This window comes from Rhinatrema bivittatum, chromosome 3 (genome assembly GCF_901001135.1).
Source record: "Rhinatrema bivittatum chromosome 3, aRhiBiv1.1, whole genome shotgun sequence".
In the NCBI taxonomy this organism is placed as follows: Eukaryota; Metazoa; Chordata; class Amphibia; order Gymnophiona; family Rhinatrematidae; genus Rhinatrema; species Rhinatrema bivittatum.
The window spans coordinates 189,174,192-189,200,486 of NC_042617.1; the positions used below are offsets into that span (position 1 = coordinate 189,174,192).

Sequence of the window (26,295 nt, forward strand, 5' to 3'; positions counted from 1 at the left end):
AAAATACAATCTTAGACACGCAATCCAGATGTATTCCATGCATTAAGAAAGGTGGAAGGAAGGCAAAACAATTACCAGCATGGTTAAAAGGTGAGGTAAAAGAGGCTATTTTAGCCAAAAAAAACATCCTTCAAAAATTAGAAGAAGGATCCATATGAAGAAAATAGGAAAAAGCATAAGCATTGTCAAGTTAAGTATAAAACATTGATAAGACAAGCGAAGAAAGAATTTGAAATGAAGTTGGCCGTAGATGCAAAAACTCATAATAAAAACTTTTTTAAATATGTCAGAAGCAAGAACCTGTGAGGGAGTCGGTTGGACCGTTAGATGACTGAAGGGTTAAAGGGGCTCTTATGAAAGATAAGGCCATTACAGAAAAACTAAATTAATTCTTTGCTTCTGTGTTTATTAATGAGGATGTTGGGGAGATACCAGTTCCGGAGATGGTTTTCAAAGGTGAGTCAGTTGAACTGAACCAAATCACTGAGAATCTGGAAGATGTAGTAGGCCAGACTGACAAACTAAAGAGTAGTAAATCACCTGGACCGAATGGTATGCATCCTAGTGTTCTAAAGGAACTCAAAAATAAAATTTCAGATCTATTAGTTAAAATTTGTAACCTATCATTAAAATCATCCATTTTACATGAAGACTGGAGGGTGGCCAATGTAACCCCAATATTTAAAAGGGCTCCAGGGGCGATCCGGGAAACTATAGACCATTAAGCCTGAATTCAATGCCAGAAAAACTAGTGGAAACTAGTGGAAACTATTCTAAAGATCAAAATCACAGAGCATATAGAAAGACATGGTTTAATGGAACACAGTCAACATGGATTTACCCAAGGGAAGTCTTGCCTCACAAATCTGCTTCATTTTTTCTGAAGGGGTTAATAAACATGAAGATGAAGATAAACCGGTAGATGTAGTGTATTTGGATTTTCAAAAGACATCTGACAAATTCAAGTCCCTCATGAGGGTTCTAAGAAAACTAAAAGGTCATGGGATAGAAAGCGATGTCCTTTCGTGGATTACAAACTGCTTAAAAAGACAGGCAACAGAGTGTAGGATTAAATGGTCAATTTTCTCAGTGGAAAAGGGTAAACAGTGAACTGCCTCAAGGATCTGTACTTGGACTGGTGCTTTTCAATATATTTATAAATTATCTGGAAAAGAATAGGATGAGTGAAGTTATCAAATTTGCAGATGATACAAAATTATTCAGAGTAGTTAAATCACAAGCGGATTGTGATAAATTGCAGGACGACCTTGCAAGACTGGAAGATTGGGCATCCAAATGGCAAATGAAATTTAATATGGACACGTGCAAGGTGTTGCATATAGGGAAAAATAACCCATGCAGTAGTTACACAATGTTAGGTTCCATATTAGGAACTACCACCCAGGACAAAGATCTAGGCATCATAGTGGATAATCCATTCAATTCATCGGCTCAGTGTGCTGCAGTAGTCAAAAAAGCAAATAGAGTATTAAGAATTATTAGGAAGGGAATGGTGAATAAAATGGATAATGTCATAATGCCTCTGTATTGCTCCATGGTGAGACTGCACCTTGAGTACTGTGTACAGTTCTGGTCACCGCATCTCAAAAAAGATATAGTTGTACTGAAGAAGGTACAGAGAAGGGCGACCAAAATGATAAAGGGGATGGAACAGCTCACCTATGAGTAAAGACTAAAGAGGTTAAGGCTGTTCAGCTTGAAGAAGAGATGGATGAGGGGGGATATGATAGAGGTCTTGAAAATCATGAGAGGTCTTGCACAAGTAGATGTGAATCAGTTATTTACACTTTTGGATAACAGAAGGACTAGGAGGCAACCCATGAAGTTAGCAAGTAGCACATTTAAGTCTAATCGGAGAAATTCTTTTTCACTCAACGCACAATTAAGCTCTGGAATTTGTTGCCAGTTGATGTGGTTAGTGCAGTTAGTGTAGCTGGGTTTAAAAAAGGATTGGATAAGTTCTTGGAGGAGAAGTCCATTAACAGCTATTAATCAAGTTGATTTAGGGAATGATCTCTGCTATTACTGGCATCAGTAGCATGGGATCTTCTTAGTATTTAGGTACTTGCCAGGTTCTTGTAGCCTGGTTTGGCCTCTGTTGGAAACAAGATGCTGGGCTTGATGGACCCTTGGTCTGACCCAGCATGGAAATTTAAGTTCTTATGTTCTTAGTACTCAACTCTATTCCCAGGGAGGCAGACAAGGCTGCGCTTTGGGAAGAGGAGACTGCAACACCTGACAGAAGTATGCAGTTCTTCCATTTACCAGGCCCTAAATGTTTGGGTAGATGGGGACATTCACCCACAATTGTAACATTTGGCCTGGTCATGGTCAGGACCCCCGGCAGTAGTAGCAGAGCTTATGTCCATCCAATCCTTGAAACCATTCACTGTGGGGGGGTTTGTTTTGTTTTGTTTTTTTAAAAGTAGCAGTGAAAAATGCTGTTTGGGGGCTGCTGAGGCAGCTTTTAAGAAAAAAGTTAAGAAGGTTTTCATAGAAAAAAAGAGAGCTAGAGGTACACTCCTTGCTGGTGCTCGGATTAAAAAAGGCTGAGGGAGCTCAAGTAATGCTCACATGGGAATTCCTGTACATGATCAGTAGAAGAAAAGCAATATTAGCTATGAGAAAGAGAGGTCTGTTTTGTGCTGCCGGATGACATCATAGATAATTCAGTCCTGCTTGTCAATGGAGAAATATGTGCATAATTTATACCAATTTTCAAAGCAAGTAAGTTCGCTTTGAAAATGATCCCACCAAAACTACCTGTACACAACCTTACCTGTTATGTGCACAAAAATTTTCAGGAAATTTTACACACATTTTCAAAACTTCCCAATCCTGTTGCTCTGCTCAATCTGGGTAACCTTTTCACATTTGTCCATTCAAATCCTTTCATGAGGTCTACAAAATTATGAACTGACTTGAACGGGTAAATGTGAAACAGTTATTTACTCTTTCGAATAATAGAAGGACTAGGGGGCATCCATTAAGTTAGCAAGTAGCACATTTAAAACGAATCAGAGAAAATTCTTTTTTACTCAATGCACAATTAAGTTCTGGAATTTGTTGCCAGGGCTGTGGTTAAGGAAGCTAGGGTAGCTGGGTTTAAAAAAAAAGATTTGGATAAGTTCCTGAAGGAGAAATCCATAAACTGTTATTAATCAATTAGGAACAGCCACTGCTTGTTGTCGGAATTAGTAGCATGGGATCTATTTAATGTTTGGGTACTTGCCAGGTACTTGTGATTTGGATTGGCCACTGTTGGAGACAGCATACTGGGCTTGATGGACCCTTGGTCTGATACAGTATGGCATTTCTTATGACATACACACATACGTTTATCTGTACAACAGGTCATTTGCCTGGATAAAAGACCATTTTAGGCATTGAAATGCCTTACCCTTCTGCACGGTAATTTTCAAAGGCACTTCTGTGGCTAAATCAAACAGTGTTTTATGTGCAGAAATAGTAGTTTACAAAATTACCTGCCCAATATGCAAGTAAACACATGCATACATCATGTCTGTGCATAAGTTTATTCAGAGTGAGAGGAGATGTTCCCAGGGATGGGGCTGAGGAAGTGTTTGCACTTATTTGCATACTTTTGCAATTTCAAAAGAATGCATGAAAAATTTCTGTGCCATAATAGCACGGGTAATTGTGAGCGGATAGCTTTGGTGGGATACTTTTCTAAGTGAACGTCCATGTTTGTTTACTTTGAAAACTGATTTAACTTATGTTCATATTTGCCATCACATCTATGTGGGCTGTTACAAAATTACTCTCTTAACATCCATGAAATATGAACACAAGGCACATGATTCAAAAAAATTATTTAAAGAAAACTGTTTAAATAAATGCCAGCAACTTTTTCGTTTTTAGTAAACTTTGAAGCATTATGTTATTATGAAAGAAAACATTTTGAATTTCTTTGAATGGCATTGCCTTGCTTATCTGTTGACTAGCCGTTAAGCCCGTAACAACGAGCTACATTAAAAAAAAATTTCGGTCCATTTCCTCCCCCCTCATTCTCTCCCTCCTCTCCCTTCCACCTCTACCTCCACCTCCACTCCCCTCCCCTCATTCTCCCTTCCGCTTCCCCTCATTCTCCTTTCCACCTTCCCCTCCCTCTCATTCTCCCTTCCACCTCATTCTCACTCCCCCTCCTCTCCTCCCACCTCATTCTCACTCCCCCTCCTCTCCCTCCTCCCCCTCCCCTCCCTCTCATTCTCCCTTCCACTCATTCTCACTCCCCTCCTCTCCCTCCTCCCCCTTCCCTCATTCTCCCTCTCCCTCATCCCCCCTCTCCCTCATTCCCCCTGCCCCACCTTCCCCAGGTCTCCCCTCAGCCCGCAATGCCACCGCCCACCTTCCCCTCGACTCCCACCGGCTCCCTCCTCCCTTCCACTTCCCCCTCCCACTTCTCCCTCCCACCTCTATTCTCACCTCACTCTCTCTTCCCTCCCCTCCTCTCCCAGCTCATTCACAACCTCTTCGGATGGTGCGTGCGCGCACGCGCCGCCGCCGGTCCGGGTCTTCGCCGCCGCCGCCGCTGCCGGTCCGGGTCCTCCTGGTCCTTGCCGCCGCTACGGGTCCTCCCAGCACCATTTTTTTAAATAGGCCAACGCTGGCCGACGTGCTCGCATGCGCGGTAGAGCTGCTCTCTACTGCGCATTTGCGGCACGTCGGTCCCATCCCATTTATATGGTAGATTTCTTTACAGATATGTTCACTGTGTATCAAGTTTAAGTATGGCTTTGCCATACATAATCAGAGTGTGATATCTGCACAGGGTTCTGATTAGGATCAGTACAGAAATAACTTGACTTACCGAGGTTCACACTGGAAATGGCATCTAAGTAGTAGAAGTTTTTATTTATTTATTTATGTATTTTTTATTAAAAATCATTTAGTACCCACCCAGTATTAAAATACAAATCAGAATGAAATGGAGGATGATAACTTATTTATTTGCAGTTTTTATTTACATTCATTTAGTAACATCATATCGGTTTACAATTAACATAACGAATAGCAACAGTGCTTTATAATAGAACAATTGAACTAGATAGCATAGTAACAAAACAAAAACAAGGCTAATTACAAAGAATGAAGGATTTGGAAGGACCAAGCTAGTTAAGTCAGTTATTAAGTAGCAGTGCAAATCACATTTAAATAAAGTGGGGTAAATAAAGTGGACTACAATACATGATTTTGAACTGCCATCTGAAATGTCTTAAAAAAAAAAAAAAAAGCTGCTTCTGCTACTCTGCTGCTTGAAAGGCAGCATTCCTAGTAGAGCATACCTACAAAAATATGGTTAGTTTGCTATTAAAAAAAGATTCTCTTTATAAAGAATATTTTATGGTAAGCTGTTTTCAAATTCCTATGAAAATCAGGCTATCAAAAATGATTACTATTAATAATTTAATCGATTCCAAGAAGAACCTACTTAGTATCATAATACTTCAGACACACACATGCTCAGACTTTCTGGATGCTTGTTCACACCAGCAGTGTACACCAGGGAAGGTGACAATTTTGTTCTCAGCTAAGTGGGATAAGCTAGTGTCAGAAATGCAGCTATTTTCACCTACTTCTTATATAGCAGCTTTGTAGTGTGTGTTAACAGCCCACCCACTACCCCTCATCACCATAAACAGCTGTCTAACATAAAACAATCAGATCTAGTACATAGTGACATTGCCCATATCCCCTATTTCTCTTACCCTTAGGTAATGTCAGAGCGTCCTGTTTAACATTTTTTCGGGTGTGCAAGAGAATAAGCGCCAACACCTCTACCGTTTTCCCAAGACCCATTTCATCTGCCAGAATCCCACCAGGCCGCTCGGGCCCAGCCATTGGGCACTCACGAATAATACTGAAAATCAGAGGTACTATTTTAAAGACAAGCAAGTAAACAAGCGACAAAGTTAAGAGTGTCATATTGAGAAAAAGGCTGCAGTTCAAAGACCTTAGCATAATGTGAACAGGAATAGAGCAAAACAGATTACTGACATATATCAAATAGATGTAACCTTTCAAAAGAGAAGCTGCTGTATTATTTAATTATAAAATTTGTATCCTGCACTATCACTAGTTCTAGGCAATCATAAATTATGAAAACATAAATCATAAATCAAATCATGAAATTAAAACGCAACAAGGTCAATATTCAGTGCAACTCAGCTAGATAATTTGCCATGTGCCGGTTAAGAATTTTTTATTTAAAATTTTTATATACAGTTGTTCCATATTCTATCACAACGGTTTACAAAACTCAACAAATAAAATCAAACATAAAAAATACAATAAATATCGTAATAAAACAGATAATTTACATGTTAAAAAAGTGTTAAAATTATTTTTAAAAACCCCTAAAAGACATACAAATTCTATCGAAGATGAGCCTCATTTGTCATATTCAGTATAAAACAAACCATGCCACAATAAAATCAGATAATTCCTCACTTATCAGGTTCATTAAAAGACCAATCATATTATTCACTGTCCTGAAATGCTTTTTTAAATAGCCATGTTTTTAGATGTTTTTTTAAAAATTATAAAATCTGCCTCCATTCTCAAACCTATTGGCAAAATGTTCCATACTTTCGGACCTGCAATTGATGTAACTCTATTCCTAACTTCCCTAAGGGGCCGTTGGCACAGAGGGCACCACCAAAGGACCTTTATTAGCGGATCTAAGATTTCTCTGCAGGGTATAAAAATGCAGTGCAGCACTGAGTCACTCAGTATTTTTGCCATAAATAAATTTATGAAAAGACAGAGAACTTTGAACTTGATTCTGAATTTAACTTTTAACCAATGCAGGGAACTCAAAACTGGCGTAGTATGATCAAACCTTTTACCTCCAGTGAAAACACTCATTGTCGCATTCTGCAACAGCTGCAACTGTCTTATAGTGCATCCTGGCAGGCCAAGTAAAAGGGAGTTACAAAAATCTAAATTTGAAAATAGTAATAACTTTAATACAGAACAGAAATTATCAAGAGTAAGAAGAGGTTTTAAGCATCTTAAAGTAAAAAGTTTGTTATGTCCATCTTTTATTTTCTACTAATATGCTTTCTCATACTCAGATCACTATCAATAATTATTCCCAAATCTCGTGCGTGGGTGACTAATTCAATTTCGGTGGAGTCCATTTTAAAAAATAAGAGTTATTTAAACTTACCTTTCTATTTAATAATATGATCTCGGTTTTGTTTAGGTTCAGAACCAGTTTCATATGGGTTAGTAGTTGTTTAATTGCAGAAATATAAATCTCAACTAGTTTCAGAGTATTGTTAATCGTATCTTTAATTGGAACCAGAAATTGAATGTCATCAGCGTATAAATGATGTGTAATCCCTAAACCAGCCAAGAGTTGACACAGTGGTAACATGTAAATATTAAAAAGTAGCGGTGGCTGAATACCTGGCTCTATTCAGCTATTGCCATTTAGCCAGATAAGTACTTAATCAGCTAAGTAGTAGATGGGGCATGGGCATTTTGGGGAAAGCTATTTAGCCAGATAAGTAGTAATATTTAAACTTATCCAGTTAAGTTAACCAGCTAAGCAAAGGGGTAGCAGGCCCAGGCAGTAAAATCTGTGCTCTCCTATAGCTTTCTCTTGTGCTGAGCTCTGACTCACTCTCAACAAGTGTAGCTGGAAGAGGAACCAGAAACAAAGTCCTAATAGCTTTACGGAGTTCGAATGTTCCTTGAGCTGTTAAGTCTGGAATTGAAGAGAATGTGATATTAATTAGCAACTCTCCCATTAGCACAGGGGTCTCCATACCACAGCTTGCAGACTAACCTTTCTCTGCCTGTAGGCTAGACTGACCTGGAGCAAGGTTAACTTTTAAATTTTTTGAGCCACGTGTGGCAGGAGTGACAATACAGTGAATGCAGAAGTGCCGGAAGGGTTCCCAAGTCCTATCGCCAGAAGAGGACACATGCATCAGCACATCAAATCCTGAAGTGCTAGTAGGGTTCCATTCCCTGCCAGTAGAACAGGAAGATGCATGTGAGAGGAAGGAAGGGGAGTGTGAGTGAGAGGAAAAGGAAGTGAGGTTGGAGGTGCAGGAAAGGTTTGGAAAAGGGAGAGGATAGTAGAGAGGGAGCAAGATCATATGAGATATATGAAGTGAGTGGGAGAGTGCTTGCCATACACACAAACACTCCTGCCATTTATTCCCTCCCACACACACTTACCAGGAGGCAAATACCGCTTTTAGCAGTAACACAATTACTGTATCGTTTTGAGTGTTCAAATTCAAAAGGGAGAGACTGATAAAATGAGAAAATTAATCACAGAAGAAACTAAAAGGGGAAGTTGCAAGGGTTAAAAATCTGCATGGAGATTAAAACGCAAGTTTGTTTACCACAAGTAAATGGTGTGCTCTGAAGACAGCAGGATGAATTAGCCGTGACAGTAGGTAAATCATCCGATGCTGCCAACAGGCCCTTCTCTCTAAATTAATAGAGCTTTTGTTTTACTAAGCATGTGCGGAATTCTCATATGGGTGTTACCTCATGAAGTACCTCACGTTACCCTTAAGAGAAACATGGAGCTAACCTGCATGAAACAGCAGTTACTACCCTTAGGAGAAACATGGGAGTAATCTGCACGGAGTGGCAGTTACTACCCTTAAGAGAAACATGGGGATAACCTGCAAGAAGCAGAAGTTACTACTTTGTCAAGTCTGCTGGGCAGATTGGATGGACCATTTTGGTCTTTTTCTGCCATCATTACCATGTTACTATGTAAGTTCCTCAGTCAATAGCAGAACTAAGTCTAGGTAAGAGTCAATTCACCAGGGAGAAATAAGGGTATTTAGTATGGCTACTTCATCCTGTCTATGGAAAACCTTGTTTACAGTACACAAACTTGCTTTCTCAGTTCACAAGCAGGGCTGAATTAGCCATGACATGTGAGGAGTCCTAAGCTGAGGTCTGCACTGGCATGTTACTAAATAAGAAACTGAGGCCCACCGTGAAGAGTGGATTACTCAGTAATAACGGGATTACTCCAGATAATAACGGGATGCAAAAGTGTGCACTGGCAACTAAGTTGCAGTTTTGCAGAATTTTCAATGAGGTGAGCCACTGATGCGGCCATGGCTCTCACTTGATGAGCCTTTATTAGAGTTTGTGATCTGGATGCCTGTTAGGGCATAACAATGTGCAATACAGTCTGCTAGCCAATTGGAGAATGTTTGTTTGACTCCACTATGCCCAGTCAGTTAGGAATGTAAGAGACAAATATCTGTGAGGAGCCTGACGACATAGCTAGGTCCTTTGTAAGTAAAGGCTATTTTAAAGTCTAAAAAGTGAAGTACTTTTTCACCTTCATGTGGGCTCAGAAAGAATGTAGATCAAATGATGGCTTAATTAATATGGAAAGTCAATGCCACATTTGGCAAAAACTTTGGGCATGTACGGAGCACTACTCAGTTGTGATAGAATTGCATTTAAGGAGAATAATGAACTAAAACCTGAAGTTCACTACCTCTTTTGGCAGATGTGATTGTGACTACAAATAGTACCTTCCGTGTGAGAAATTTGAGATAAGCCAACACTAAGGTTTCATCAGAGGCTTCATTAGTTGTGCCAGAACTACATTCCAGTCCCATTGAAAATTGACTAATGGAGGCTCAATCTGCGCGATCCTCCAACACAGCAGCAATGGCCACTTTATCGGAGGCCTCTGGCCCCGGACTACCCCTTTTGTAAAGCCCCGGAACTTACACGCATCCTGGGGCTTTACGCATGTTGCCAGGCCTTTTTAAAATAGGCCTGGCATGTGTAAGACAGGTTACGCGCTTAAATCTCTGGATTTACGCGTGTAACCTTTTTAAAATCCGGCCCATAATGAGCAAAGAAAACAAAAATATTTTCTAACACCTTACCGGGGAAGGATCCCAGACTACTAGTCTATTATGGTAAGAAAATATTCCAGAGCTCCATACTTGATGCAAAAATTTCTGCTCACAAATTCTACATGGTTCAATACTTATATGATTGTATGTAAAAGCTGAAGCCTCTTCTTCAGTTAGGCGATTCCATCTTGGCTTATGCACACACATTTCTAGACGTAAAAGAGTGTATACGCCATCTTCTTTGGTCCATTTACGAAGTGTTTGATACGACCGTCTGCTATTCATCAACCTTGATAGGAGCACATCGGATGGCTTGGTTACGAACCAGCAACTTGTGAGACAATGTCCAGAATAAACTAGCGGATTTCTCTTGCCTGGGAAACCATCTCTTTGGGGTTAAACTCAGGAAAATATTTGCTCAAATCAGAGTAGCATGTGGAGGTCCAGTCCCTCTCAACTGGCTCAGAGTAACAGTCTACTTCATGCCAGCTGTACTACATTTTTAAAAGACTGTACTTCAGAGACGCCCCTTCTGGTAGTTTCAAAGGTACCAAATTCAGACTCTTTTCAACTTCCAGCCCGAAGTCGACTGCAAGAATGCCATCAACCTAAAGCGGCACAACCCTAAGCAAGGGCTAAGTTTTTGACCATCCTACAAACCCAACAACCATCTTCCCTCTTAGGAGGGAGGATCCAGCTGGAGAAATGGTGTTAGATAAACAAAGACTGATGGCTGCTCAAAATTGTGGAGTCTGGGTACTGTTATATTTCTCCCAACTCCCCAAACTTCCTCACTGTTCAGGCGTAAATCCGGATCAGTCTCTTGCAGCGCATCTTTGCCTAAAAGTTAGTCATTTTTCAGGCAATGAATGACAGAACCTGTTCTACCCCAGCAGAATGGCCAAGGGTTCTACTCCTACTACTTCCTTATCCCCAAGAAAACTTGGAGATCGAGACCCATCTTGAATTTAAGAACCCTGAACAAGAATCTGCTCTGGGAAAAATTAAAAATGAACTCCCTTCACTCAATTCTCCTCTTCATCCAGAAGGGAGAATGGATGTATGCCTTGGATCTGAAGGAGGTTTATGCTTATATCCCATACCTCCCTCCCACTGGCTTTACCTATAGTTTGTGATGGACTTCTCTCATTACCAGTACAGAGTATTCCTCTTTGGATTATCAGTGGCACTGAGGGTCTTCACCAAATGCTTAGTGTAGTAGCAGCACACTTTTATCATCTGGAAGCGGTTTAACTTCTACAGTCATTAGGTTTCCTGGTGAACATCTCAAAACTGATCCTAGTTCCCACACAGATAATTAAATTCATAGAAACATGGCTAGATTCCCTACAGAAAAAAAGCCTTCCTTCTCTCAGACAAGGTGAACACACTCAGAACACTTATACATTAACACTGAACGCAGATCAGAGAATAACCAAAGACATTCTAATTACTCTTGGACACATGGCAGCAGTTCATGTAGTTTCACTGACCCATCTTCACATGCAACTCTTACAGTGGGACTTCCACTCCAAATGGGACCAATTAACTCAGCCCTCGACGATCTTTATGGATGTCTTGCAAAGCATGATAGGAGATTTTCTGGTGGCTATAACCCTAAATATTTCAAGAGCAGGCTCCACTCGGGTTGCTTCCTCACCAGCATTGGCAACAGATATAACCACAAAAGGATGGGGGGCCCACACAGGCCTCTTCCAAACTCAAAGGAACTTTGGTCATTAATAGAAAGACAATGTCAAGTCTACCTCCTAGAATTGCAAGCAATCAGATATGCTTTGACAAATTCACATATCTCCCCCAGGGAAAAAGCATTCATTTAAATTGTCAATCAAGTAGCCATTTTCTATGTGAATGAAGAAGGTGGCGTGGGATCATGGACCTTCTGCTAGGAAGTAATAAAGATATGGGAACAGACATGCAAACATCAAGCTGTCCTGCAAGCAACCTACCTTCCAGGATTTTCCAACACATTGGCATATTGCATCAGTAGAATATTTCACCCAAATGAGTGGTTCTTACAACAGAATATTTCACCCAATGAGTGGTTCTGTTGGCAACAGAACAACAATCAGTTGCCAACAGAATGTTAGGTTTATGGTTTATGGGGACTTACTGCAATAGATCTCTTCGCATCAGAGGAAAACAGAAAAGTGGAAAGATTTTGCTCCATTCTGCCCAGTGAACTCAGATCCACTCAGGACACTTTTCTGCTCAGCTGAATGCAGATCTCATATACATTTTTACACAGATTTCACTTATTACCAGTGTAGTGCAAAAAGTCCTCGAGGACTGGGCTCAACTGATTCTCATTGCTCTAGTGTGGCCCAGACACGTTTAGATTGTCTGCCTGATACAGCTGACCAGCACCCCTCTGACCCATTTCTGGGCAGATTCATCCTTACTAACTCAAGAAAATAGATGTCTATATCAGCTGAACCTTCTTCCTGAACCTGACAGCATGGATGTTGAATGCTTGCTGATTGCCCACCTGTCCTTACCCAACAAAGTTGAGTATATACTAGTATCTGCCCAAAAGCTGTCTTACTAGAAGTGCTTATGGATTCAAATGGAAAAGTTTCTCATCTTGGTGTCTAGTGTCTTTCTTGGATCCATTTACATGCGAACCAGAAGTACGCATTCTCTCTTCCTTGGATCTCAGTACTTCATCAGTGAGAGTTCATCTTCATGTCATAGTGGCCTACCAATTTAATCATTAGTATCCAAATTCATGAAAGGCTTATAGTAAACTGAGCCTCCATTAGTCAATTTTCCATGGGACTGGAATATAGTTCTGGCACAACTAATGAAGCCTCTGATGAAATCCTAGAATTGGCTTCTCTCAAATTTCTCACACGGAAGGTACTATTTGTAGTCACAATCACATCTGCCAAAAGAGGTAGTGAACTTCAGGACTTAGTTAATTATTCTACTTAAATGCAATTCTTTCACAACTGAGTGGTGCTCCATACATGCCCAAAGTTTTTGCCAAATGTGGCATTGACTTTCCATATTAATTAAGCCATCATTTGACCTACATTCTTTCTGAGCCCAGAGGCAGGTGCAAAAAGTAAGACAAAGCAAGGAGGGGTTAGAGTAGGGCTGGGGGGGGGAAGGGGGGAAAGCAGCACGGCTCGGCGCATGCAAGGTGTATAATTGTGCACCCCCTTGCGTGCGCCGACCCCCGATTTTATAACATGTGCACGCCTCGCGCGTATGTTATAAAATCAGGCGTACATGTGCGCGTGCCGGGTAGCGCGCACACACATGTAGGCCGCACACACTTCTTTTAAAATCTACCCCTATGAGCATACTCCACTACTATTGATTGATGAGGTAGTTGTACCACTCTATATCTCAGAGATTATTGTACTCTGTACTTGATGTCTAGTTTCCATGCTACAGGGGCACAGAAAATCAGGTTCTCCCGCATTCTTATTGGTATCTCCTGCAGAATATTATTAACTGGAATGGCTGCTGATTCAGATGGGGTCTATAGAATTTGAAGAAGAACCTTGGGGCCAATGCAATACCCGCTGTCGGACGTGCGTTAAATAAGCGCTAATCCACCCCTTAATGCAATAGGGGATTAGCGCCTATTTAACGCACATCTGACGCGGAGTGAATGAGTTAGCGCTCATCACAGGCACGTGCATGTGAATGAGGCTAATATTCATTCACTCCAAATGCAAAAAAATTAATGTGCGTCTCAGATGCACATTTTTCGCTCAGATATTAACGCTTGCCCTGGAGCACACTGAAAAAAAGTACAGAAAAGCAGAAAAAACTGCTTTTCTGTACTTTTCTTTAAAGTTAAAAAAAAACAAAAAACTCTGCCGGCCGCTTTGAAGACTGACGTCGATATGCTCGGCGTCGGTTTTCATAACCGGCCAGCTGCAGTAATGAAAACAGACGCCGATAAAGTCGGCATTGCTTTTCATAACCGGCAGACCACCGGTAACCGCAGGGTCGCATTAGCAAGGAGGCGCTAAGGTCACGCTAGCGACCCTAGTGCCTCCATGCTAGCGCAACCCCCTAATTTGTTTATTGCATGGCGTCCCCCTTGCGGGCACCATGCATGCGCTACGAAAGCGGGCACTGAAAAGTCAGCAAATTTTATTGCATCGGCCCCCTTGTCCTTATGAACATCAACTCTGAGCACCGTACCCCAACTTGTCCAGAAATCTGGAATAAGAGAGGTCATCTACCAGGGATGACTCTTCCAGAAGCTCAAGTAAGAGATTGGAGGGTAATCTCATCTAACCCTCTTCAGATCCAAGAGGAATGGAACACTAATCCAGTAACCCAATGATGAACTTGGCAACTAAGGTGGGGACCTTGGTCATCTGAGAGAGGAAATACTTTTGGTGAGCCTCCTCAAACTGGCTGGACTCCATTGCAAGCTGTCTGGGACTAGAGCCACCTCGTGGGGAATCTGATGGCATGTCCACCCTGACTGGGGAAACTGAGGACTCCTTTTTGTGAGACTAAATCTGATATTTTGAAAAAGAGAGAGTTTGACAATCCAGTGGGAGCACTGAGAGGAGAGGATCACCTTGCTGGTGGCTGAAAAAAATCAGTAAGTACTGCTTGGGGAAATTTTTAGAACTTAAAAGTTTTGAGGAGAAATAAACTATTGGGGTATATTATTTAGTATGTTTGTGTGTCTGTATTAAATAGCTAGTCACAGGGCAGGCAAAAACCAGAAGTTTGTGTGTTTGTATTTCCCTCCCTCCCACCCCTAGCTCATCCTTTAATTTATAGGCAGGTGACACTTTCACACTAAAAAAAAGAAAAAAATTATTCCTTACCTGCTAATTTTCGTTCCTGTAGTACCACGAATCAGTCCAGACAGGGGGTTGTGTCCCCCTTCCAGCAGATGGAGTCAGAGAAATACTCGAAGGGCTCCCTCTTATAAGCTGGTGCACCCTCTGCGTCCCTTCAGTATTAAGAATTTCAAAGCCTGAAGAAGACACATTGGATGGATCAAGGAACCAAAACTTCAAACTTGAAACATGTACATGACGTATGAACTTTTGTTAAGAACAAACTTGCAAAATGAACCATTAGACAGCCACAAAAGGCTCTGAATCACTTAAGCATTTAAGATGAGAGACAATCCCAATCCAATAAATCCTTAGGGAGGGCGTCTGGACTGATCCGTGGTACTACAGGAACAAAAATTAGCAGGTAAGGAATAATTTTCTTTTCCCTGTATGTACCCGGATCAGTTCAGACAGTAGGATGTACAAAAGCTTCCCTACGCAGGGTGGCCACGAATAGCCCTGTTCGAATGACCTGATCGCCAAAGGAGCCAAAAAACGGTTGCAGATTTAAGCGATAGTGCTGTGCAAAAGTGTGCAGCAATTTCCAGGTAGCTGCTCGGCATATCTCCTGCGGTGAGACTGCTTGGCTTTCTGCCCAGGAAGCTGCTTGAGCTCAGAGTGAATGAGCCTTGATGCCCTCTGGAGGCTGTCGACCGTCACCAATATACGCTGAAGAGATTGCTTCCTTTAACCAGCGAGCAATTATGATTTTTGAAGCCATGGTCCCCTTCTTGGGTCCACTCCATAGAACAAAAAGATGGTCCGACAAGCGGAAGTCATTAGTGACCTCCAAATATCTAATGAGGATGCGCTTGATGCCCTCATCAGGGAAGGACGGGAGTTCCACCAACTGATTCATATGAAAAGCCGAGACCACCTTGGGCAGGAAAGATGGTACTGTACGCAAGGATACTCCCAAATCCGTGAAACAGAGGTAGGGCTCTCTGCACGATAGAGCTTGAAGTTCCGAGATCCTGCGGGCAGAACAGATATCCACCAGGAATTCTGTCGAAAGTGAGATCCTTGAGGGCAGCTGTCTGCAGCGGCTAGAAAGGGGGGTCATCCAAAATCCAAAAAACTAAATTTAGGCTCCACGAGGGGCACAGGGTGTGGACCGGTGGCTTTACGTGCTTTACTCCCTTCAAAAAATGGACAATGTCAGGATGAGACAAAAGAGGAGCTCCATCCCGGTGATGGATAAGAGAACCAAGGGCTGCCACCTGCACCCTCAGGGAATTGTAGGCCAATCCCTTCTCCAGGCCATGCTTTAAGGAGGATAGTATCTGGGCTACTGAAGCACGACATGAAGATACACCTATGGATGCACACCAGATCTCAAAAACCTTCCATACCCGGACATAAGAAATGGATGTAGAAGTCTTCCTAGCCTTGAGGAAGGTCGAAATAACATCCTCTGGGTAACCTTATCTTCTCAGCCTGTGCCTCTCAAAAACCAGGCCGCAAGACAGAAGCGATCTGCCCGGTCGAAAAATACCAGACCCTGACGCAGCAGGTTTGGCAGATGTCCCAGGCGAAGAGGGCCGTCCACCGCGAGGTTGACCAAGTCTGCAAACCACAGTCTTCGTGGCCATTCCAGTGCCACTAGGATTACTGGACTTTGGTGGATCTTCACTCTCCGAAGCATCTTTCCCACCAGGGACCATGGCAGGAACACTTAGAGTAGGAGATTTCATGGCCATGGGAGGACTAGCGCATCCACTCCTTCCGCACCATGTTCCCTTCTGTGACTGAAGAAGTGAGGAGCCTTCACGTTCCTTTGAGTGGCCATTAGGTCTAGGTGGGGTGTCCCCCACTGATTGAAGAGGAGTGTCACTGCTGCTCGGGAGAGTTCCCACTCCCCGGAATCTATGTGTTGACGGTTTAAGAAATCTGCTTAAACGTTGTCCACCCCTGCGATGTAGGATGCCACCAGGCGGGAGAGATGGAGTTCCGCCCATGCCATCAACTTGTCCATCTCCCAAGAAACGTGACGACTCTTTGTTCCCCCTTGACGATTGATGTACGCTACGGTAGTTGCATTGTCGGAGAGTATCCGCACTGCTTGACGATGTACCAGGGGGAGGAAATGCTTCAATGCCAGACGAACCGCTCTGGTTTCCAGCCAATTGATCGGCCAAGTCGCATGCACCGCTGTCCATCGCCCCTGGGCCAATTTCGTTTGACACACTGCTCCCCAGCCAGAGAGGCTGGCATCCATGGTGATGATCACCCACTGTGGGATCTCCAAGTCTACACCCTGCAGCAAGTGATCCAGGCTGAGCCACCAGTCCAGGCTGTCCTTAGCCACATCCGACAGCGGCAGGAGGGCTTGAAACTCCCGAGATACCAGCTTCCAATGGGAGAGTAAGGCTCTCTGCAAAGGACACATATGCGCAAAGGCCCAAGGAACCAAATCGATAGTTGAAGCCATAGAGCCCAGAACCTGGAGATAGTCCCAAACTGTGGAGAGAGAGGCAACTGAAGCGCTGTACCTGAGAGATAAGAGACCAAGCCTGGTCCGGACGAAGAAAGACTTTGCCCACAGTGGTATTGAAGCGTGCTCCTAAGAAGTCTAGTGACTGAGAGGGAGTAAGGCTGTTCTTATCGAAATTGACGACCCATCCGAGAGATTGGAGAAGATGCAAGACTCTGTCGACCGCCCGTTGACAATGGACCAGGGACTTTGCCCAAATGAGCCAGTCATCCAGGTAGGGATGGACTAGAATCCCCTCCCTCCGTAGGGCTGCCACCACCACTACCATTACCTTGGTAAAGGTGCAGGGAGCAGTCGCTAGACTGAAAGGCAGGCCTGAAATTGAAAGTGCTGACCCCGGATTTTGAAGCAAAGAAAGCATTGATGTGGCTTGAGGATGGGCATACGAAGATAAGCCTCCATCAAGTCCAAGGAGGCTAGAAATTCTCCGCGGTGTACCGCCGCTATTACAGGGCGTAACGTTTCCATCCTGAAGTGTGGAATCTTGAGAGCCCTGTTGACCATTTTGAGATCTAGGATCAGATGGAAGGAATCTTCCTTCTTGGGAACCACGAAGTAGACGGAATAATGGCCTGATCCTTGTTCCATCGGGGGCACCGGGAGAATGGCCCCTAAAGCCAAGAGCCGGTCGAGCGTCTGACGCATAATGCATTGCTTCTTCACTGGGCTGCAGGGAGAGAAAAGAAACCTGTCTCTTAGGGGTCGAGCAAATTCTAAAGCGTAGCCGTGCTTTAGAATACCTAGGACCCATTGATCCGAGGTAATTTTGACCCACTCCTTGTAGAAGAGGGAGAGACATCCCCCTATCCTGGGGGTTGAAGAGTGGGCCAGCAAGCCTTCATTGGGAAGATTTGGAAGATGCCCCCTGCGAGAGGCTATCCCGAGCTGGCCTCCGGCCCCGAAAGGAATGAGACCAGGACTGGGAACGAGACGAAGGCGGTTTCTGCGAGGCCGGTCTTGACTGTCAAAAACACCGCTGACCCCTGAAACGGCTTCTGGTGGAGCTGAACGCCCTGGAACTCCATGGACGATGCTCCGGCAACTTATGCACCTTATGATGATCTGCTCCGGATCTTCTCCAAAAAACAATTTCCCTTTGAAGGGCAGAGACCCCCAACTGAGTCTTGGAAGAAGAATCCACCAACCAGTTACAAAGCCAGAGAAGGCGTCTAGCAGAGACTGCTGAGACAATTGATCTGGCCAGCACACAGAGAAGGTCATATAGAGCATCTGCTCCATAAGCTATCACTGCTTCCAGATGCTCTGCCTGTTGCGCTTCCTCCAGAGGAAGCTCTTGTGTACTGAGCAGTTGTTGAACCCACTGGAGACCGGCCCATTGCGTGAGGAAGCTACATACAGCAGCTCTGACCCCCAAAGCAGATACCTCAAAGACTCTCTTGAAGTATACTTCGAGCCTTCGGTCCTGTAGGTCTCGCATAGCAGCTCCTCCAGTCACCAGAATAGTAGTTCTTTTTGTAACCACCGACACAGACGCATCTACTTTAGGGACTTTGAGGAGATCCAGGAATTCATCAGGAAGAGGATATAGCTTGTCCATAGCTCTGCCTACCCTCAGAGAAGCCTCAGGGGAATTCCATTCTCTGGACTATAATTGAAGAAGCACTGGATGAAAAGGAAATGTTTTCGCTGGTAGACGTAGGCCGGCCAGGATGGAGTCAGCCTTCTTTGTCGCCGTACTAGGCCCTGGGGGATCCTGTGGAGCCTCAATATCCAACTCTTGCAGAACATGGGGGATGAGAGGATCTAACTCATCCCTCTGAAATAGGTGTAAAACTCTAGGGTCATCTCCTTCCATGTGTACATATGGAGAGGGATCACCCAGGTCTGGATCCGGAAAAGGGCCCTGAGGAAGAGGGACCACCCGTATCCTGGAAGATCCTTCAGGAACCCCTGTTCCTTGAGGGGCCCCTGTAGAACCTAGAGGATCTATCATCCTGCTCACCTTAGGGGGAAGAGGCCCTTATGATGAATCCTGTTGCTGGCCTAATCTTGCCAAATAGGCATTATAAAGCAAGAGCACAAAGTCTGTAGAAAAAAGACCAGGAGGAGGTTCCAAGGGAGGAACAGTAGGGAGGTCCCCTGAAGGTGGCTCTGGGTCTGGAGGGTTAACGGGCGTTAGAATCAGCGGCAAAGGAGAAAATCTGGTATCTGAATCACCATCTGGCTGCGTTGGAGCAGCCGGTTCCGAAAACAAAATAGCCGCCGTTCCCGCACCAGACGGGATCGGGGCCGGCCTCTTAACAGTGAGTCGTGCCTATGAGCGAGAAGCAAGACGCCCAGCCGGCCGCGAGGGACCCTCCCCACCAGGGAGGCACCTTGCGCAGATGCCTTCATGGGAGAGCCGCGATCCAGGCTCTCCACAGGCACTACATCTCATGGAGCGTGGCATGGGGGCGGGGGCCACGCAGCGAACAAAAATCAATCAGGCTCGGGGCTGCGAGGAGCGGGTAAGAAATAAAACCTCCGCCTGGAAACAGCATGACTCTCTCCTTTTTTTTTTTTTTTTTTTTTACACAGAGGATTGACGCGTCTCTGTTAGCGGTGCCCCGAGGAAATCGGCATCTCAGGGCAGCGGGTCGATGTAGTGGGGGAGAGGGTGAACCACCAACATTCACCCCTGAGAGTCAGACTCTGCAAACCTAAAGCTGCGAAAGAAAAAAGGTACAGAACTTACCCCCGAAGTGTGCACAGGCTAAAGCAACCTATTAACAGTCCTGCCTGCAAGTTTCAAATTGCTTGAACTTAGAACAAAATTAAACCATGTACCCTTCTTCTTCTTCTTTTTTTTTTTTTTTTTTTAAACTTGATCCATCCAAAGATAAAGGAATAAGCCAAGAAAGAGAGAAGAAATCAATAAATCTATCTTTCTAGAATTTTACTGGGGAACCTGAGGTTCTACCACCTTCATCTGCTGGAGTCAAAAAAATACAGAAGGGACGCAGAGGGTGCACCAGCTTATAAGAGGGCACCTTTCGAGTTTTTCGCTGATTCCATCTGCTGGAAGGGGAACAAACCCACTTTCTGGACTGATCTGGGTACGTACAGGGAACAACCTTTTAACTTAAATTCAGAAATTCCCCACACCTTATCTAGAGTTTAATCATTTCCTTGTAGGTCACTACCAGAAAAATGGTGAATACACCTATAAAGGATTTTAGACAGTACTGGAGAGGAGCCAGCAATCGTGATACATGTGGGCACCGACATAGGAAAATATGGGAGGGAACTCTGGAAGCCAGATTTAGGCTCTTAGGTAGAAAGCTGAAATCCAGAACCTCCAGGGTAGCATTCTCTGAAATGCTCCCTGTTCCACACACAGGTCCCCAGAGGCAGGCAGAGCTCCAGAGTCTCAATGTGTGAATGAGCCGATGGTGCAACAAAGAGGGATTCAGTTTTATAAGGAACTGGGGAAACTTTTGGGGGAGGGGGAGTCTCTTCCGAAGGGATGGCTTCCACCTTATACAAGGTGGAACCAGTTTGCTGGCGCTAATCTTTAAAAAGGAGATAGATCAGCTTTTAAAATAAATCAAAAGCAGACAGTCGCTCAGCAGCGCTTTCTTCAAAGCATACTAATGAAGAGTTAGAGTTAGGGCATCCCAACAGAGAGATTCCAATAATAAGAAAAATAGTCTAAGTGCCTATAATGAAACACTCATCTAAGCTAAAAGATTGCAATTTATCGATGTCAACTGAAAAGCAAAATGTTAATACAAACAAAAAACACACTTTGAAATGTTTGTATGCTAATGCCAGAAGTCTAAGAAGTAAGATGGGAGAATAAGAGTGTATAAGCAGTGAATGATGACATAGACTTAAATTGGCATCTCAGAGATATGGTGGAAAGAGGATAACCAATAGGATAGTGCTATACCAGGGTACAAATTATATCGCAATGACAGAGAGGAGCATCTTGGTGGCAGGGTGGCAATTTATGTCCGGGATGGCATAGAGTCCAACAGGATAAAGTTCCTGCATGAGACTAAATGCACAATCGAATCTTCATGGGTAGAAATCCCTTATGTGCTGGGGAAAGAATATAGTGACAGGAATATACTATCGTCTACCTGGCCAAGATGGTGAGACAGACAGTGAAATGCTAAGTGTAATTAGGGAAGCTAACCAAATTGGTAGTGCTGTAATAATGGGAGATTTAAATTACCCCGATATTGACTGGATAAGTGAAACATCAGGACATGCTAGAGAGATAAAGTTCCTGGATGGAATAAATGACAGTTTTATGGAGCAATTGGTTCAGGAACAGTCAAGAGAGGGAGCAATTTTAGATCTATTACCCCCAAAGAATCAAGAATTGAAATGCTATTAGTTACAACATCCCTGCTAAACATCTGCCTCATCTATAGCCCACCTGGTATTATCCTTAATCAATCATCATCATTACTTGAATCCATAGTCACCTTACCTTGTGATTTAACAAATACCATTATTGCTGGAGACTTTAATTTACATTTCAACAAAATGCAACAAAATCATATCATATCTAACTTCTCTGATGCCCTTCAAGGTCTTGGCTTTATTCCACTCATAACAAGTCCCACACACAGACAAGGAAATACCTTAGATCAATTATATTATAACCAATCACACATAGAATTCTCCTCCGATATCACTGCAGTACCTTGGTCAGATCATTATCTCATCAAAGCTATAGGTAAAATAAAAAATCCTCAAAACATTCAATCTCACTCATCTCAAAACAACCCTACTGCCCTACGTAGAAAGAAAGTAAACAATGATCTTTTTATTAACACATTAATACCATTAATCAATCAAAATTCAGACTCTGACGTAACTGATTTAGTAAATGACTGGAACAACTCTATCATCGAAACACTAAACCAAATTGCACCACTAAAACCACAAAAATCAATAAGAAAAAAACCAACCTTATGGTACAACGATTCCTTAAAGAACACCAAACGTAAACTTCGCTACCTTGAGCGAAGATGGTATAAAAACCCAATACCTGCACGAAAACAAGAATACTATGCACTTCTACAAAAATACAAAAAAGAAATAATACAGACCAAAAAATCTTCTACTCCACCAAAATAAAACAAGCAAACGGTAATCCAAAAACTCTTTTTACAATAGTAAAAAACTTAACAACAATACAATCTAACATACCATCCAATACTTCCGATGACTTTTGTAACAACATTGCTTCATTCTTTAAAAAGAAAACTGATGACATTTCACACGAATTCAATTTGTTACCAATTCCAAAAAATAACACCCCCCAACTCACTTGTGTCTTTTCCGAATTTTCATCTATAAATGATAACATTATAACAAAAATACTTACCAAATCCAAACCATCAAATAGTCCATTTAATCCATGCTCTGGCCATCTACTCAAAGATTTAAAAGATCCTCTTGCACCAATCATTACAAATATAGTAAATGCTTCTTTACAACAAGGTATATTCCCAGATTCCTTAAAACAAACTGCTATTATACCCATACCAAAAAAGAAAAACCATGACCCAGCCGATGTTACTAATTACCGCCCTATCGCTATATTACCATCTTTAGCAAAAATTATAGAATCAGTAGTTCTACATCAAATATCAGACTACATCGAAGAAAATAATATTTTACACACTAACCAACACGGTTTTAGAAAAGGACACAGTACGGAATCCTTACTCATATCATCCTTTGACACCATAATCCGTGGATTTGATTCCAACACTAATTACTTACTGGTTTTAATTGATATTTCCGCCGCATTTGATACAATAAATCACGACATCCTTATTACCAATCTAATTCAAATAGGCATTTCCGGTCTTCCCTTAGAATGGTTCACGTCATTCATATCCAATCGCCAACAAAAAATCATGACAAACAATCAATCGTCACAATGGTACACCACTTCCACAGGAGTACCCCAAGGATCAGCTTTATCAGCTCTTCTATTCAATCTATACTTGATACCTCTGTGTAAACTTCTTGACGGCCTAAACTTAAATTTTAAAATCTACACTGACGACATTCAGTTTATCTTACCTTTCACTGACTCCTGGTCTAAAACCTTCTCATTATTGCACTTATATCTGTCTACAATAAAAATCTGGCTCTCTCATAACCGGCTAAAGTTAAACACAAACAAAACAGAGTTAATCTATCTATCCACTGTTCCAGACTCAATTCACAAACCTCCAACAACATTTATCTTTGAAAACCAAACCATTCCCATAAAAACACATGCAAAAAATCTAGGGGTTATTCTAGACTCCAAACTATCGTTGACAAACAATATATCTGAAATAGTAAAAAAATCCTTCTATAAAATTTACATGCTCAAGCAATTAAAACCATTACTTTTACCAAATGATTTCCGCCTGATTACACAAACCCTTATCTTGTCTTCACTGGATTATTGCAATGCGCTTTACCTTGGTTTACCCCAGTCAACTATTCATTCTCTCCAATTAATTCAAAATGCAACTGCTCGTATGTTATATAATATCCGTCGAAACGAACATATCTCTCCAATTTTACAACAATTACATTGGCTTCCAGTATCATACCGCATAACATACAAAATCCTATCTACCATACACAATTTGATTTACAACAATGACTCAATCTGGCTATGCTCATTACTGCAAATTTATAAACCCTCCAGACAACTACGCTCTTTCGACAAATGTTTATTGGAAATTCCTAATGTAAAATCTGTAAGTCTATCTCTAATCCGTAAACGCGCTTTTTCAGTTGCAGGTCCAACAATATGGAACGCTTTGCCTGACTATATCCGACTGACCTCCAACCATAGATAATTTAAAAAATCACTGAAAACTTACCTATTTACCCAAGCTTTTCAGCTACAATAGTTTGTATAAATTCATGATCTCCAACTAACCTTTTAACAACTGTCTGTATTTTAATTTGTGTATGTTTTTGACTATGTGTAAACCGCCTAGACGGATATATATTTATCCATTGAGCGGTATATAAAAACTTTTAAATAAATAAATAAATAAGTAAATAAATAAATCTAATTCTCAGTGGAGCGCAGGATTTGGTGAGAGAGGTAACGGTGGTGGGACCATTTGGCAATAGTGATTATATGATCAGCTTTGAATTAATGACTGGAAGGGGGACAGTAAGTAAATCCACAGCTCTAGCTCTAAACTTTGAAAAGGGAAACTGACAAAATGAGAAAAATAGTAAAAAAAACAAAAAAAAAACAAAAAAACCAACAACTGATAGGTGCAATTACAAAGGTAAAGAGTGTACAACAGGCGTGAACATTGTTTAAAAAAAAAAAAAAAATCTTAGAAGTGCAGTCCAAATGTATTCCATGCATTTAGAAAGGTGGAAGGAAGGTCAAACAATTGCAAGCATGGCTAAAATGTGAGGTGAAAAGGTTATATTAGCCAAAAGATCTTCATTAGAAAATTGGAAGAAGGATCCATCAGAAGAAAATAGGATAAAGCATAAGCATTGGCAATTTAAACATAAGACATAGATAAGACAGGCTAAGATAATGTGAAAAGAAGTTAGCCATAGAGGCAAAAACTCATAATAAAAACTTTTTAAAATATATCCAAAGCAGAAAGCCTACGAGAGAGTCAGCTGGACTGTTAGATGATTGAGTGAATAAAACAGCACCCCTAAGAGGAAGGACTAAAGAGGTTAGGACTGTTCAGCTTGGAGAAGAGACAGCTGAGGGGGGATATGATAGAGGTGTTTAAAATCATGAGAGGTCTAGAACGGGTAAATGTGAATCTGAAGGACTAGGGGGCACTCCATGAAGTTAGCATGTAGCACATTTAAAACTAATCAGAGAAAATTCTTTTTCACTCAATGCACAATTAAACTCTGGAATTTGTTGCCAGGGGATGTGGATAGTGTAGTTGGTGTAGCTGGGTTTAAAAAAAGTTTCCCTGTACGTACCCGGATCAGTCCAGACTGCTGGGTTATGCCTCCCTTCCAGCAGGTGGAGTCAGAGAACAAACTGAAAAAGGCACCCCCCTGATAACCCAGTGTGCCATCTGCGATCCTTCAGTATTTCTCTGACTCCAGCGGTCCTGGTCTTACTAAATTAACTCATAGTTATTCAAGAGTATTTTCTTTCTATACTTTGTGGCCTAAAGACTAGATCAACAGGGTAGTGAGTACAAAAAAAACCAAAAAACTTTAGCATATGGTACACTTTGGGAGTTTAGATTCTCCTATTTACTTGCAGTATACCGTTTCCTTCTCAATGCAGGCATAGCTGAGCCTTCTGGTCTTTCAGCTTATATTTCCTGGAGAATCAGTGGCAGCCCGATGAATAGGGGAGATTTACCGATGGGCCGGTCCCTCTCCCCTACAGAGAAGTTTCATTCCTCTGTGTTTCAGGGACGTTTCCATTCCGCTGCTCGTTTAAAAAAATAAAAAACCAGACAGCCTGCTTTATTTCCCGGGACTCCAGAAGGGGTAGACTTCTAACCAGGCGGGGAGTGCAGTGCTCAGCGTGTGGAGAATCGGCAGTCCGACTCTCCCGCGACGGATTATGTTCGTGCTGCCTGCCTGGGGGTGAGGGCCCTTCTCAGCTGCCTCTGGCAGGCAGCAGATCTCTACCGCAGCCGCGGGGGTTTGCCAAACGGGGGCTGGATGTTTCCTATCAGCCGGCTCCGTCCCCGCGAAGCACGGGAACGTTGTCCATTTTGAGTGATTCTCACTCAGAGGATGTTCAAGGCTCCGGTGGGGGAGACTTTCCTCCGCCTCCTCGTTTAAGCCCTGTACCATCCCCCGATAACTCATGCAAGCTTCCTCCTCCTCCCCCTTCCTCCTCTCCTACAGGGGGGGGGGAGCCTTAAAGAGACAGCACCCTTTTTCCCCACAATTTGTGCTGCTCTTACACAAGACTTATATGGAGGCTGAGGCTGATTTTTCACAGCAACCTTCGCCTTCCAAGAGACCCAGGTCTGCTGACCCTCAGGAGGCACCTTGGGCTCCGGTACCTCAGCTGGTCCCTGATGCAGGAACGCTGCCGGATCTGTTGACTGACCCCGCATCC

General features: G+C 42.6%; 1 protein-coding gene across 2 annotated transcripts in view; it reads right to left on the reverse strand.

Annotated features, from left to right (window-relative positions):
• SHPRH (SNF2 histone linker PHD RING helicase) overlaps nt 1-26,295 on the reverse strand; it is a 425,259-nt gene that overhangs the window by 313,412 nt on the left and 85,552 nt on the right. For both annotated transcript variants that reach the window (XM_029594036.1, XM_029594035.1), the window contains one exon: nt 5,751-5,902. In XM_029594036.1, the coding sequence (XP_029449896.1) occupies nt 5,751-5,902 (152 nt within the window). The remainder of the gene's footprint in view (nt 1-5,750; nt 5,903-26,295) is intronic.